The 15096-nt window shown below is 47.5% G+C and overlaps 1 protein-coding gene across 1 annotated transcript in view; it reads left to right on the forward strand.

Moving 5' to 3' along the window:
• Window positions 1-15096, forward strand: part of KCNMA1 (potassium calcium-activated channel subfamily M alpha 1) — a 657488-nt gene that overhangs the window by 585765 nt on the left and 56627 nt on the right. The window contains exons 22-24 of the mRNA XM_048504456.1: window positions 2975-3098; window positions 7567-7791; window positions 12731-12923. Coding sequence (XP_048360413.1) covers window positions 2975-3098; window positions 7567-7791; window positions 12731-12923 — 542 coding nt within the window. The remainder of the gene's footprint in view (window positions 1-2974; window positions 3099-7566; window positions 7792-12730; window positions 12924-15096) is intronic.

Below are 15096 nucleotides of genomic sequence, written 5' to 3' on the forward strand. Positions count from 1 at the left end.
ACGTCTGTAACAAAAGTCGTGTGATTGTTTTTCCCAATTGTTTTTCCTTCTGGTAGGCCTTCGGAGAAACTGGTGAGGCGCTGTGTGGGAAGGAGCGCCGGACTGGATGGACCACTAGCCTGACCCTGCAGGGTTCTTCTGATGTTCTTCTGAGTAGGAAATATTGGCCTAGGTCCGTGGTGGTGAACCTTTGGCACTCCAGATGTTATGGACTACAATTCCCATCAGCCCATGGCCAATTGGCCGTGCTGGCAGGGGCTGATGGGAATTGTAGTCCATAACATCTGGAGTGCCAAAGGTTCGCCACCACGGGCCTAGGTTGACCAATTCAGCGTCAGGCAGTTTTGTGTGTGTTCATGTGTGAATGGGGGTACGGGTGGTAGAGGGCCATCTAGTGGTGGGATTCTATTAATTTATCTAACAGTCCGCCCCCTGCCACTCGCCCACCCCGTGGCTCCCCCCACTGACCTGGCTGCTGCGGAGGAATGTGGCTGGCCCAGACAGGGCCTTTTCCTCCACCCCACCCCCACCTTTTCGATTGCTGGGCTGCCGGGGGGGGGGGAAGTGAGGGAAGGCGGCGGCTGCATCTTGGCCTGCGTGGCTCTGGAAAGCCCCCTTGCTCGCCGTTCCAGGGGAGGGTGAGCAAGCAAGGGGCCAGGCTTCTCCAGGGCTCAGAAAGCCCCCTCGCTTGTTCTCCCCTGGGGTGCTAAGATTCAGCCAGTTCAGCAAGCTAAGGAAAAAAATAGTTACCGGTTCAGCTGAACCGGTGCAAACTGGCTGAATCCCATCACTGGGGCCATTTCCGTCACAAATAACAGAATATTCACAAGAGCGCACATTCGAAAGAGCTTGAATAGGGAGGAAGACCCGTTTCAACCTCTGGACTATTCTCCTCCGTTTCCAGGTCAGTCCAAAGATGTTCCAAACTCCCGACAGGATGTGTTCCGCATACTTGCAAAATGCTCGTGTGGAGAGCCGAGCTCCTTCAAACATAAGGCCAGCTCTCTAGCTGCGCTGTTTGCTGGGAAAGGGATTTGCGGTTTTGCTCTAGGCTGTTGTCTTCTAGGCAAGCTTTTCGGAGTTGCGGCTGCAGCATGGCGTTTAGTGTCGTGCTTGAGTTTAATTGACGCTAAGTGGCATTATATGCTCTGCAAAAAAAACCCTGAAAAGATTGTGCTTTCCTCTTCGCTTTAACTCAGGCGCACATAATTTTTGCCATAAGAACAGTGGAGTCTATTTATATGGTCAGAAAGAGACAGAAAGAGAGAGAGAGAGAGAGAGATGTGAGAAATGAGGCTCAGTTGCTTTCCTGAAGCACACTCAATTGGTCTCTATTTTCCCTGCACAAAAAAAATAGTAGTTATTGCCGCACACTGAAAACTTACGGCCTCCGGCTATCAAGCTTAAAATAATGCTCTTAATTTTGAACCGGTAGAGGTCCTTTTCTCTCTGTTAAAGGTTTCCGCAGATTCTCAGTTTGTGCCTTTGCCATAATTGTCCCCAAAGCTACACTTTTAAGTTGAGGGCACGTTAGTTGGGGGCAGGGGAACGTCGCTATTCAGTGAAAAGCATGTGCAAGGTCACAGGGCAGCCGTGCGTGCTGGGAAGTTTCAAAGGTTAATTGAGGCAACTCCTTAAATATGAGTGTGTATGTAATTCCCTAGCCAAGTGCGTTGGAGATCTTCTTTGGGGAAACATTTTTCATGTCTACTGAGGAATCCCTGCCCTGACTGGAAAGGCCCAGGCTCGCTCCATCTGATCAGATTTCAGAAACGATTAATTCGATGGGAGACCACCAAGGAAGCCCAGGGTCCCTAGGCAGAGAGAGGCCATGGCCCGCCATCTTGGAGCCTCTCCCGTCTTGAAAACCATACAGCAGAGGTGTCCGACTCGGGCGCTTCAGATGTTCATGGATTATAATTCCCATCAGGCTCTGCTGGCATGGCATTGTAGTCCATGAACATCTGAAGTGCCCAAGTTGGACACCCCTGCCCTACAGGGTCACCATAAATTGGCTGCAAAAGTGGGGTACAGTGGAGGTTGGCAACCCTACTTCAACTAGAATACTATTTGGAAAAGACAGCCCCAGCCCTTTGAGTGACAGCTCTTCTCTCCCGGATCTCAAACACTAGCACAGGAGTCTGCAACCTGTGGCTCTCCAGATGTTCATGGACTACAATTCCCATCAGTCCCTGCCAGCATGGTCGATGATGATGATGATGATGATGATGATGATGATGATGATGATGATGATGATGATGATAATAATAATAATAATAATAATAATAATAATAATAATAATAATAATAATAATAATAATAATAATAATAATAATAATGTGTGCTGCTTTGAAGGTTGCCATTGATATTATAGCAGTCGTGGGGAAATGGACATGGTTGCTTCGTATTAAAATCATGTGTTCTTGAAGTGGGCATCAGTTAGTCAGTTTGCTGCTAAATGACACTCTGCTGAATCTTTCAAGGGCTTCAGTTTGGGAAAGCAAAATATGATTGGGCAAATTGCTGAAATATTTAAAGGTTAGCCTGTTAAAGCTTTTACTCCGAAGGGCGTCGCGTCAGAAGTCGTATGTGGAGAAAGCCGGCAATTGGCCTCCTACCCTCATGTGAGTCAGTCAGCATGGGGCCCGTGCCTATCGCTTCTACTTCATCGCCTATGCTAATAGAGCCTCTTGTGATTCTTCTTTTGGGGACAGTGCTTGCGGTGGGGTGGGGGAAGCATTTATAAGTCTTCAGGCTTTGGAAAGATGAGATCAACCAAAGTGGTCATTGATGAAAAATTATGGTGGACTAATTTCTCTACTCCTCAGTTCCTCGTGCTTAAAAATTAATCACATCTTTTTTAATCAGCTGCTTTAAAGCAGGTTTGTCAAGAGGTGTTGCGTGCCCTGCTTCTCCCTGCATGCAGCCTGTTATGGCTTCCTCCAGTATTAATTTTGTTGCGTTTCCTTCCCCAGACACGACCCCTTATTAATACCTGGCAACGAACAAGTTGACAACATGGATTGCAACGTGAAAAAGTACGACTCCACGGGCATGTTTCATTGGTGTACGGCCAAGGATATTGAAAAGGTTATTTTGGTGGGTATCCGAAAGAAACACCTGGCTGGATCAGCGCTCTTCGGTTTCTGATGGTACATTTCCAGGGTTGTCAGCCTCCATGTGGCACTTGGAGATCTCTTGCTATTACAGTTGATCTCCAAATGATTAAGATTGTCAAGCATGGTCCTGACAAAGATCTGTTCTCCTGGAGAAAATGGCTTCTTTGGAGGGTGGGCCACGCAGCATTATACCCAGTGGTGGGATCCGAAACTTTTAATAACAGGTTCCGATGGTGGTGGGATTCAAACAGTGCCGCCGTCGCACACACACCCCTCCAGTCCCTATTGGGCAGGGAAGTTGCTTTAGTAACCCCTTCTCGGCACTCAGAAAAAATTAGTAACCACTTCTAGAGAAGTGGTGAGAACTGGCTGGATCCCACCTCTGGTTATACCCTGCTGAGGTCCCTTCCCTTCCCTCCCCAAACCCTGACCTCCCCAGAATACACACCCCAAATCTCCAGGTATTTCCCAAATATTGGGGACCCCTTCTGAACCTTCACCTTTATGGGTCAGGAGCTGAGACCCAGAGGTGACCACAGGTAATCAAATAACTACAGATGCACCGAGTGGCCAAGGACTATGAGGTTAACTTAATCAGGTTAGCTTATACATGATGAAATTCTGCAGTAGAAATGATCCTTTGAACAAAACAACATTAATTTTCATGATGAAATACATACAATCAAACCACCTGTTCTATAGAGAATCGATAACGCGGTGCCTGAAACAAGCGATCTTTTACATATGTCTTTTTGCAAGAGATTATTCACAACTATGCTATCAACATGATGGAACGGCCTTCACAGTTTAACAGTCAGGTCCAATTAAAAACCGGCATTTTAAATATGATTTATGAACGAGCTGATCCATCTATGCGCTGTCTGGTTGAGGTTTGCAAAACAGATTTTCATAGCAAAAACTATTTTGTTGTACTCAGAAGCCATTCGGGTCTTCCGGGTGCAACTTGATTATTATCAGTGTTTATGATACTGAAGTATAGGCCAGACTTCCAAGGCTCCATGTGCTTCATAAAAGACCTCAAATTTTGTGATGCTAAATCCTGAGCAGATCAGAACCATGGCTGCCCAGGTTTCCATTTCCTCAGACGTGCAGGGAGCCATGCTTGCCCCCCCAGACCCCAGACAGCCATTCTGGGGTCAGCAGGTGCCTCTTGAAACCACCGACTGCTGCTGCTTCCATGTCCTCTCACCCTCACTTCACACAGCCCAGCTCTCCTGCCAGGCATCCGACCCTGGGACCCCAGTCTATTTCTCAGTGCAGTCTATCTGACAGGATTGTTGGTGGAGTTGTACCGAGGAAAGGAGAATGGCCCTTTTCCCTCTTACTTTATTTTATTCCGCCACTCTCCTCAAGTAGCTGCTGGGGTCCCTGGCACTTTGACTACAGGGGCGGCGCATAACGCAGTTACCGACGCTAGTTGCTCTCGCGCCCCCTCAGCACACGGCATCCCTGGCGCTCCTCAAAACGGCGCCTTTTGATGACCCCGTGCATCATCAAAAGGTGCCGTTTCGAGGAGGGAGGCAGAGCACGGGGTCGTGGGGACGCCCAGGAGCGCCCCAGAGATGCCGCGCGCTGAGAGTAGCGCACAGCAAAGGGCAGCAAAGGTAAGTAGGGAAATGCCCAATGATGATTTGGGTCCCTCTTGAGAAAAGAAGCAAGATAGAAATATCTAAATTAACATTTAGTGTTACATCAGCTTGGGGAGGAGGGTTCAACAAAGTCCTTTTTTGCTAAGTAGTACGCTGTTTGATGTATTTTCAAGGCAGATCTAGATATGAGAAACAAGGCCCTGCCATCAAAAACAGGATCCCTGCGTGCGGTGTTGGGATTCAAATAATTTAATGACTGGTTCCGGTGGCAGGATTCAAATAATTTAACAACTGGTTTTAACAACCGGTTCTGCCTCGTGGGCGGTGCTTTTAACTCGTCGAATCCTTAATCGGGCTGCCTGGCGCGGCGCTTGACCCCTTCCGCTTTCAGCCTATTCCCGCGCCTCTGATAACTTCATGCCCCTGTTCTCAGACAACAAATCAGCTGACACTCAAGGCTGCGGGTCTCCATCTTCGCATATTTGCGACGGAACTCTTTCCGCGTTCCTCTTCCGACTTAAGTGGGGGCAGCCATCAAACTGACTCAACTAATCAACTGTAATGAGAAGGTCTCTCCTAGTTTGTTAAGTTCAGTGAAAGTTTGTGCCACTTATGTTCGTGTTTTTGAATCAAAGCGTGGCAAGGAACCAACTCTTTGTCTCTTAAACAAAGCTGATGATATATGAAATGCACTCCCTGGTCGGTCTTCACTTCGTTGTAGCCGATGAAGCTTTTCTCAGCGTTTGCTCTCTCTCAAGATTTCACCGCACTGAACGTTGCGACCAGTAATGGTGACAGTTCTGGTTTGCTGTAACGATCGGGAGACAAAACCTTGTTCCTTGCATTCCTTGGAGAGCCGGTATAATAACCGTGACATCGTCTGCAGTTGCAATATTGGCATTTAAGGAATCGATGCACCAGTCAATTCCGCTGAGTAAATTGTTACAAGTTTGATTCAAAACTGCTCAAATTGATATGCGTTCGGCAGCGGGCGCGAGCCCGCTGGAGACAGCTCTCCCGTGCGTTGCTTAATAACTGAGGGCGACAGATGTCAACTGGAATATTTTAAATATATTTCAAACAGATATGACACTAATGACCTTAATGCTCCACTGCGAAAAAGTTTGCATGTTAAAAAAGAGGGGGGGGGCGACATTGGGAGTGTCCTCGTTGTCTTATTGTGACTTAACTTTTAATTTTCTCTTTTTGCATGAAAAAAGGGGTTGTGGTCCAAGGAGACAGCAAACAAAAACCTCTCCTTTGGAGCTGTCACCTAAGCTCAGTTGGGTAGAGTCAGCTTCTCTATTGGGAACAAAATGATATCTTTGGGTGGGGACAAAAAAATTTGGATTTGTACAACGTACATTATGCTGGGAAGGACATCTTCAGGTGCCGCCACACACCCCCCCCCCCGGCCTCTGTCTCCAGGCTAAATTATACTGGCTTAATTCAGGGGTGCTCAAACTTTCCGAGCCTGTGGGCACGTTTGGAATTCTGACACAGTGTGGTGGGCACAGCCACTAAAAGCCTCCCACAAAATGGCTGCCACCAAAGGTAGACCCAGCCACGAAAAGCCTGCTGCAGCTAGCCTTCAGCCGTACAGTGAAAATTCTTGTGCTAGGGTGGCAGCCACTGCCAAAACAATTTTTTTTCAAAAGATCTGCACAGCTAATCATTTATTCCAGTGGCCAATCAGAAGGCTTGCTGGTTCTACCCCCTTTTTAAAAACACTTTCCAGGAGCTGGGAAATGCGTCCGCAGACACCACGGTACAGAAGGCCACCGTTCTGGGGACCCTGGTTTTAATTCCACTGCTGATGTCTGTTGCCTTCAATGGGCCTTTCCCCACTCTTTTCCATCCCCCCTATGCCGCTGGGCTACACTCAGCTGCCACAGCATCCCAGAAGGCGCACGCTTCAGGCGGCCCCTTTACGACCACTCGCTTCTGGCGCTGAGTCATCAAAAGGCTGCCTTTAAGAAGAGCTGCCTAGATGCCACGCGCTGAGGGGCGCTTTGGTGAGAGGAGGCAAGCTGTCAAGGGCTGTGCATTCTCGCCGCCCTTGAAGTGGGGAGTGCAGCTGGACCCCGCGCTACTTGAGGAGAGTAGCGCGGGGCTTAAGGTAAGTGGGGAAAGGGCCAATGAGAAATGCACGACTGTCCTTTGATTTCATTTTAGGAGAGAATAATGTTGTGTGGAGATGTCAAGTACTGAGTCAGACTAGATGGACTCATGTGGTCCATATTAGGGAAGGCATGAGCCAAACAAATCATTCACTTGCAGTGAAGTTCTAAAGCGCAGTTAGACACTTCTTTTTCAAAGATAATTTTGTTTTAATTTCAAAAAGGAAACATACACAATGCAACGCTGAGTCACTTCTTTTCATTTTGATTTCAAGAGTTGGGTGTTTGCTGTCCTTTAGACAAGGGATATGGTCAAAGAGATCATTGTGGTGGGTTTGGTCAGGAGTGGCGATCCATCAAGTGACCCATCGTCTTTAAGGTGAAAGGAATCCCATTGAACTCATAACCATTTTATTAGGGTTGATGCAAACGTTTCCTTTTCTTTTGTGGGATCTCCGTGTCTGGAATATTTGGGACAATCATTCATATCTGTATGATGAACGCAATTTGCTCCACTGTACCCCGGAGTATGTGGTTTGGGGAGAAGCAAGCTGTGTACATTACATGTGCTGTCTGTATTCCTGGCCATTGAGATAGCTTGTGTCAACGTGGAATTTATTCCAGGTTTCAATGGCAACAACGTTAATATCGGGAAAGGGGGAAAAAACTTTGACTTCCTCCGCATTGGCTTGTCTCTGATTTTGTGTTGCTTTTCCAGACCCGAAGTGAAGCGGCCATGACGGTGTTAAGCGGACATGTGGTCGTTTGCATATTTGGGGACGTGACATCGGCGCTGATTGGACTGCGGAATTTTGTGATGCCGCTGCGTGCCAGCAACTTCCACTATCACGAGCTCAAGCATATTGTGTTCGTGGGCTCTCTTGAATACCTAAGGAGAGAATGGGAGACCCTGCATAACTTCCCCAAGGTCTCCATCTTGCCCGTAAGTGTGAAAAGCTATATTTTCTGTGCCGTTCCCCCCCTCTTCCTTTTAAAGACACCAGCGGGATGGAGCCACTGGTGCATAGGGACCAACAAAATCTTTGGGATACGAGCTTCCAGGTGTCAAAGCTCTCTTGGTCAGACAGGGATCTCCTTGCAGCAGTGGCGTAGCAGTGGCGTAGCAGTGGAGCAGCAGTGGCGTAGGAGGTTAAGAGCTCGTGTATCTAATCTGGAGGAACTGGGTTTGATTCCCAGCTCTGCCGCCTGAGCTGTGGAGGCTTATCTGGGGAATTCAGATTAGCCTGTGCACTCCCACACATGCCAGCTGGGTGACCTTGGGCTAGTCACAGCTTCTCGGAGCTCTCTCAGCCCCACCTACCTCACAGGGTGTTTGTTGTGAGGGGGGAAGGGCAAGGAGATTGTGAGCCCCTTTGAGTCTCCTGCAGGAGAGAAAGGGGGATATAGATCCAAACTCCTCCTCCTCCTCCTCCTCCTCCTCTTCCTCCTCCTCCTCTTCTTCTTCTTCTTCTTCTTCTTCTTCTTCTTCTTCTTCTTCTTCTTCTTCTTCTTCTTCTTCTTCTTCTTCTTTGTATCTGACAAAGAAAGGGTTGAGTCTCGAATGCTTAGACCTGGAAAATCCCATTAATGTCTAAGGCTCTACTGGACTTGAATCCAGCTCTTCTACTGCAGACGAGCACGGCTACCCTCAGAAACTCTCGACTAGATGGAGTCACGCTGGCTTTGATCTTGGACTCCCCCCCCCCCATTTCTTTTAACTTTTGTCTGGCTCTAGGCCTCAGGACTTGGCCTTTTCCCTGTCTGCTGCATCTATGAAAACTCAGCCCGGGGAGACCTTATTAGGAGGAATTTGCTGATGCGCCCAGTCCCTCGTCAGGGATGGATTTCAGCGGCTATCAAGCATATTAGCTGTGTTATCTATTGAACACTGGCTCGAGTTGCCCCGCGTGCAGCCAATTTTGATGTTATGATTCCTCCTGACAGAATGACAGACTTTACTTATGGCATTATTTATGCCTGTGAACCCTTTGAAAACATTTTGTATTATTTGTCTATCTGCCTAATCTATCTGTATCCGTAAAGACCTTCAAAATGTCGGCCTGCTGGCTTTGCTTTATTGAACAGCCTGACAGCGGCATTTCATCTTTTTAAGGGGATTTGGGCAGTTCTACGGTAGGAGTTTCTTTTAATGCAAGGAGTCCGGAAATGGAACGTGCCCCAGTCCTTCAATATGTGCCGTTGCGCATTTATGCCTGACTGCCAACCGTAGGGCAGATTTTTGACTACATTGTTGTTCGCATTCAGTGAACAGGGTGTAAAGCAGCAAAGAGAATTGCGGTAATTTCTGCATGAAGGCTTGGCTTTTTTCCCCCCTTCGTAAAAATCCACAGCTCTTCAAAAATCAGTCGGAAATGTGAGAGGCATCCTTCCCCGATAAACAAAAGTGCTCGCCGCAGTGAAAGACCTGGAAAAACAGAAATATACACGCCGCTTAGCAAACTTCAATAAACCAAAGTGCAAACACTTGGTATATATACTTGCCTACTCTCTTGAGAATATTACTGCTGACCGGCAACAATTGGTCACTGTTTTTGATTTATGAAACAATCAGTCTCTTAACTGAGGATGCTGGGGCAACAACTGAAGATCTCTGGCAATTTTGGCAGGATCTCCAGGGGATTCTGGGAGATTCCGGGAGAACTGGATAAAGCATTATCTTGTGTTATCTAATTGCTATGTTTATTTAATTGCTATAAGAGAGGTATCAACTGTATGAGAGTTTATAGGTATGAATCAGAGGTGGGATCCAGCAGGTTCTCACAGGTTCCTGAGAGTAGGTTACTATTGTGTGTGCTGAGAGGGGGTTACTAATTGGTGATTTTGCCATGTGATTTTTGCCTTAGTTACGCCCCTCCTCTCAGAAGTAGCGCACAGAACTTGAAGCAGTCTAGCAGGAGGTGCACCGGCGTGCGTGGCAGCCTGCGCCTGCGTGCATTCATTTCCTGCCCAAGGACCGGCGCAGCAGCTGCGTCCTTGCCACAGCCCCGCCCAGGAATGCCCCGCCCCGGAATGCATGGACACGCCCCCATCATGCCCCGCCCAGCCCCATTGGTGCTACGCCACAGTTTGAATCCCACCACCATGGGAACTTGTTACTAAAATTTTTGGATCCCACCACTGGTATGAATGTGGTGTATGAATGAATTATATTTTCATATTTTGATGTAATATTTTTCACGTTTTCACATTGTTAAATGTTTGAGATTAAGATTAGAGTGCACCTGCTGTTAATCACTACATCACACTGGAAGTGTCACAGGGAGGGTAAATCCACCGGTGCAGCCACACACCACTCCCCAGAGTGGATTCGGCCCCTCTCCCCTTTGGGCGGGACCAAGAAATCCACAGCATAGTGCAAGGAAATATTTTCCTCTGCAAACCCCAACCAATCCTTTGAAATAAGCTTGCCGAGGAGGAGAGCTTCCTGTGAGATACACTCTTGCTGTCCAGTTGTGGATGTCTTCAGAAATAAAGGCATGATGCTCAAGTGATTTATGATCCATTGATTGGATAGTTATCAAAAGAGACGTTTATAGGCTTCTCTGGGAAAAGAGTGGATGCTCAATGAGAAAGAAGTCTTTGTCCCTGGCTGTTTAAACCTTATTGCCATGTAATAGTTACAGCCACCATGTATAAAGCACAGTTCTGTGAACTGGCTCTTATAGTGTATCCAGGTGGCCCGGTCTTATAGAGGACATGGGGGCAGTCATGGGGTATGTAGTATTGTCTTACAGGTGTGAAATACAGGCTAAGACATGTTGTGGCTTAGCTACTTTAGGCTTCCTGAGTAAGGGTTGTCCTGAGCCTTTGGGAGTCACTAACCCTTTTTTGAGTCTGCAGGCACCTTTGGATTTCTGGCACATGGCGGTGGGCACAGTCACAAAATGGCTGCCGTAGGAGGTGGTGTAAATCACAAAATATCAGAGAGCAAAAGGTTCTATTTAACTCTGGTATCAGAGAGCATTTCAAGCACAAGCTCTGTTTAAGATAGGCTGACCAGACGTCCCACTTGTGGCGGGACAGTCCCGGTTCACCTTAGTTTAAGAGGACACCTTGAAATCTGCAGAACCAGTCGGAAGGCCTGCTGTGCCAAGGCCCCATCTAGCCCCATCGCAGTGGTGTAGCGCCAAGGGGACAGGGGTGGGGTACGTGATGCACCGGGCGTACACCAGTGTGGGGGCGTGGCAGGGGTGCAGGGCGCACACGTGCCCCGGGCGCAGTTTCCCCTTGCTCTGGCCCTGCCCCAACCGCTCCCTAAAAACACTTAGTGGGCACCAGGAAATGGGTAGGTGGGTGACATGGTGCCCACAAGCACAACGTTGGGGGACCCCTGACGTGGCTAAATCTCATATGCATGTTTGTCTCTACAGAGATATCTAAAACCACACAGAAAACAGACCTCCGTGTTTCACCTCAAAAATGGAATGCTTTTAAATAGAGCCAGTTATTTCCTGATGGAATTGCAGGATTTGTATTTTGTATCTATTGCGAGTAAATAAATCCTGAACTAGAGAAATAAACATCCACCCAATTCAACTGTGGGTCATATCGAATAAGCGCAGAAATCAAGGAAAAGTGTCCCGGTCCTTAGTGCCAAACTGCCAAATAGAGCCCCCCGAAGGCCTTATGCTACATAGAGTTCCCAGACCACTGGCATAATACTAGACAGATTCTTATCTCATGAGTGAGATACATGAGCGTACTGTGCTCCACTGCCAGAACTACGGAAGCATAGCGTTTGAGGGTCGGGGGTAGGGGGTCAATAGTATTTAAAAATTATACCCATATGTAGGTAAACATTGTTTAGCCCGGCTGTTGTGTGGTTTCCGGACTGCATGGCCGTGTTCTAGCAGCATTCTTTCTCTCCTGACGTTTCGCCTGCATCTGTGGCTGACATCTTCAGAGGATCCTCTGAAGATGCCAGCCACAGATGCAGGCAAAACGTCAGGAGAGAAAGAATGCTGCTAGAACACAGCCATGCAGCCCGGAAACCACACAGCACCCCAGTGATTCCGGCCGTGAAAGCCTTTGACAATACACTGTTTAGCCGTCTGCACACAAAGACCATGTAAACATACGTGTCCCCCTTTACTTCCAAGACAGCACATTTCATGATTAAAAGGAAAAACAAAACAAAAAGCAAAACAAAAGAAAGAAAATGCAGCAGCATTGCAGCATTTTTTTACTGTAAACACTCGCATTGTCTAAGAGGCCAGTCCGCTTCTGTGGTGCAGCGCAGTGATGGTCTATATTAAATTAGTGCCGTGTCTCTCTTTGAAAGGGCTTTAAATATCACCCTGTTTGTTTAAGCACATGGTGGGAGAATCTGGGAGGAAACGATTAACCTTTCCTGTGTATTGCTTCAGAGAGCGTGTGTTTGGGCTATTTAGACAAATTGGCTTCCCACGCTAGCATGAGACCCGGTTTCGACTGTCACTCTTTTGGCCAGAACTTGCTTGACTTGATATTCCGATCAGCGGCTGTTCGGAACATGCCTCTTTCGCTACGCTCCGAAAAGCAGAGCTCGCCGAATGGCGGTGACGGGAATCAGGCCGATTTGGAGTTTGCGGGCGAGACGCCGCGTGCTGGCATCGTCCCTCTTCCTTGTTTGTTAGTAATAGCTTTACTGAGTATAGAGACTTCACGCTAAAATGCTGCTATCAGCACCAACTACCCTTTAGATTAGCACATTTCTTCTATTCCCTGGCACATAGTTAGACCAGCTTAATGTCAGAGCATAAAAAAGGATACTTGTTAAATAATTTCCCAAAGCTCCTTCTCAGTATTTAATTTGTTTCCCCCCTTTCTCTCACTCTTCCCCTCTCTCTCCCTCTCTCTCTCGCTCTGTCTGTCTGCCAAAGGGTACACCATTAAGTCGAGCTGATTTAAGGGCTGTCAACATCAACCTCTGCGACATGTGCGTAATCCTGTCAGCCAATCAGAATAATATTGATGATTCCTCGCTGCAGGACAAGGAATGCATCTTGGCGTCACTCAACATCAAGTCTATGCAGTTTGATGACAGCATCGGGGTCTTGCAGGCTAATTCCCAAGGTAAGAACTGCCCCATAATACTTCTCGACGGTGCCTACAGGGACAGGGACCTGGCAGGAAGAATATCCCTCACTCTGTAATTCAAAGGGACCTTACATCAGCTCGCCTGACAGCTAAACCTGCTGATTGGTATGATGGGGTTTTAAAGGAATGGTCTCCGCGCTCCACACTCACACACACGTTTGGGTGATCTGAGCCGGACCGCGAGAAGGGGCTGAGAGGAGAATGTTATTCCGTGTGGCGCGAGCTGAATCCGCGCAGTTCCGCAGCCTGCTCGTGCATTGCACAAAAGTCACATTGGTACACGTCAGGCTGCCAGGGGTGAGTTGTCCTCAACGGATGCAAAAGGGGGTAATTGCAAATGTTTCCTGACAAGGGTGTTTGCAGCCAAATACCACGCAGCACAATAATAATGCTTCTAATAAGGCCACCTTTAAAGGAAAAGAAGAGAAGGGAAAAAAGGTCGCTTCTCCGGTATTCCACAAAATGAGCGTTGCTGTCGATTTTGTCCTGATACAACTGATACACTTTCTCATGTTCTGCTTCATTGTTCAAAACACAACAACATCAGAACCGATTTGAGAACTGTGTTACCAACAGGATTTATGCTCCTTTCTGGTAAAATAAAAATGGCTAAGCTTCTAAATAATTCTAATGTTGAAATCTCAGAAGCTGTTGCTAGATTTTTACTCTGTGTACTGCAAGTTGAGCAATAATGATCTTTTTATTGTATTTGAAATTCTTGGCACTGGTTTTATGTCTAATAAAGGTTTTGGATTTGGATTTGGAATGTGCAGACACCTTGGCACTGCCATGTGGCAGTTCATAGAGTGGCCAACCTATGGTGCTCTAGATGTTCATAGACTACAATTCCCATCAGCCCCTGCCAGCATGGATGGAAAGAGTTTGTAAGGAGGAGTATAAAAATTTGCAGGGAAGGTCTCGTGCCATTCTTGAAAATTCTTGGCAATGTATTTCTTGATCAGGAAGAACGAATGGATTAACAGAGTGACCCTGTACTATTTTCCTTTTTCATCAATGCAGTCACAAGGTCATCGGAAGGATTAAAACACACAACAAAGCAAAGCAATTTTTTTTTTAAAAAAAGATCTTCTAAAATAGGAACCCACAAACAAGACTGGGCGGTTCTAATGGGTCCGCCACCAAATGCCAGCAGCGCAGCACGGAGAACAAAATCCTGTCTTCGGGACATTTAATTGCGAGGAATGTTTCCATGCGTTTCTTTGTAGCCTGCTGCATCACAAAGGGTGACAGCAGCCACCAAAAGCAACCCTTCCTTCCAACTAAACAAAATAAAATCCCCCGCCTTCTGCTGGTGCCCCCAAATCCAACTCAGGCAATAAGATTTAAGAGCTGGGCTGAACTGAAATTGAGAGGGAGAAGAAAATAAGCAGGACTCCCCGACATCTCTGAATTCTGCCCCTGCCTCTGGTTTTGGCAGACAGGTTTATTATTATTATTATTATTTAATTTTGTTAAATAGCATAGCTGCTGGCTCTTTAGCTGGTTGGTGGCCATTCATTACAATTTGAGCCCCAACCAGAAACCCAACCAGGACGTTGTAATCGTATTTGTGCGGATCCCAGCAGGGCTGCCTTTTGAATTTGACAGATGTTGATTTTGTCATCTTGAGCTATGCTGAGGTTTTAGTTTAGAAAAAAACAGTTGGCTCCCTCTTTCTCCGCCCCACCTGCTCGAGCAGGGGCCAGCCTGCTCTAGCCTCCAGCAAGTCCCACGCGCACCACTCTGTGCCTCTCTAGCATCTCTGCCTCTTCTGTGCCCTCTCCGCCCCCCCGCCCCCCGCCCCCGGGCAACAGCCACTCAGAGCACAGGCACCAGGCCCACCAGCCGAGTCCTCCCTGCTCACCGCGGTGCGCACACGTCATGCTCAGTGGCCCAGGCCAGCCTAGATATGTGTGTGTGTGATTTTCTGCCCCCACGACGAACTCTGTGAGCGCGTGCCCACAGAGAGGCCTCCAAGTGCCACCTCTGGCACCCGTGCCATAGGTTCGCCATCAATGTAATATAGGAAGTCCTTCAGCTACCCTTATCCATGCAAAGCCCTTGTTTGTTTCAGTAAGAAATGAAAGCTGCCAAGTTCAGTGTCCACAATACAAAAAGGAACAGTGTGTTACTAAGAGATGTTCCCAAG

This window comes from Sphaerodactylus townsendi, linkage group LG07, assembly GCF_021028975.2.
Source record: "Sphaerodactylus townsendi isolate TG3544 linkage group LG07, MPM_Stown_v2.3, whole genome shotgun sequence".
Classification (NCBI taxonomy): Eukaryota; Metazoa; Chordata; class Lepidosauria; order Squamata; family Sphaerodactylidae; genus Sphaerodactylus; species Sphaerodactylus townsendi.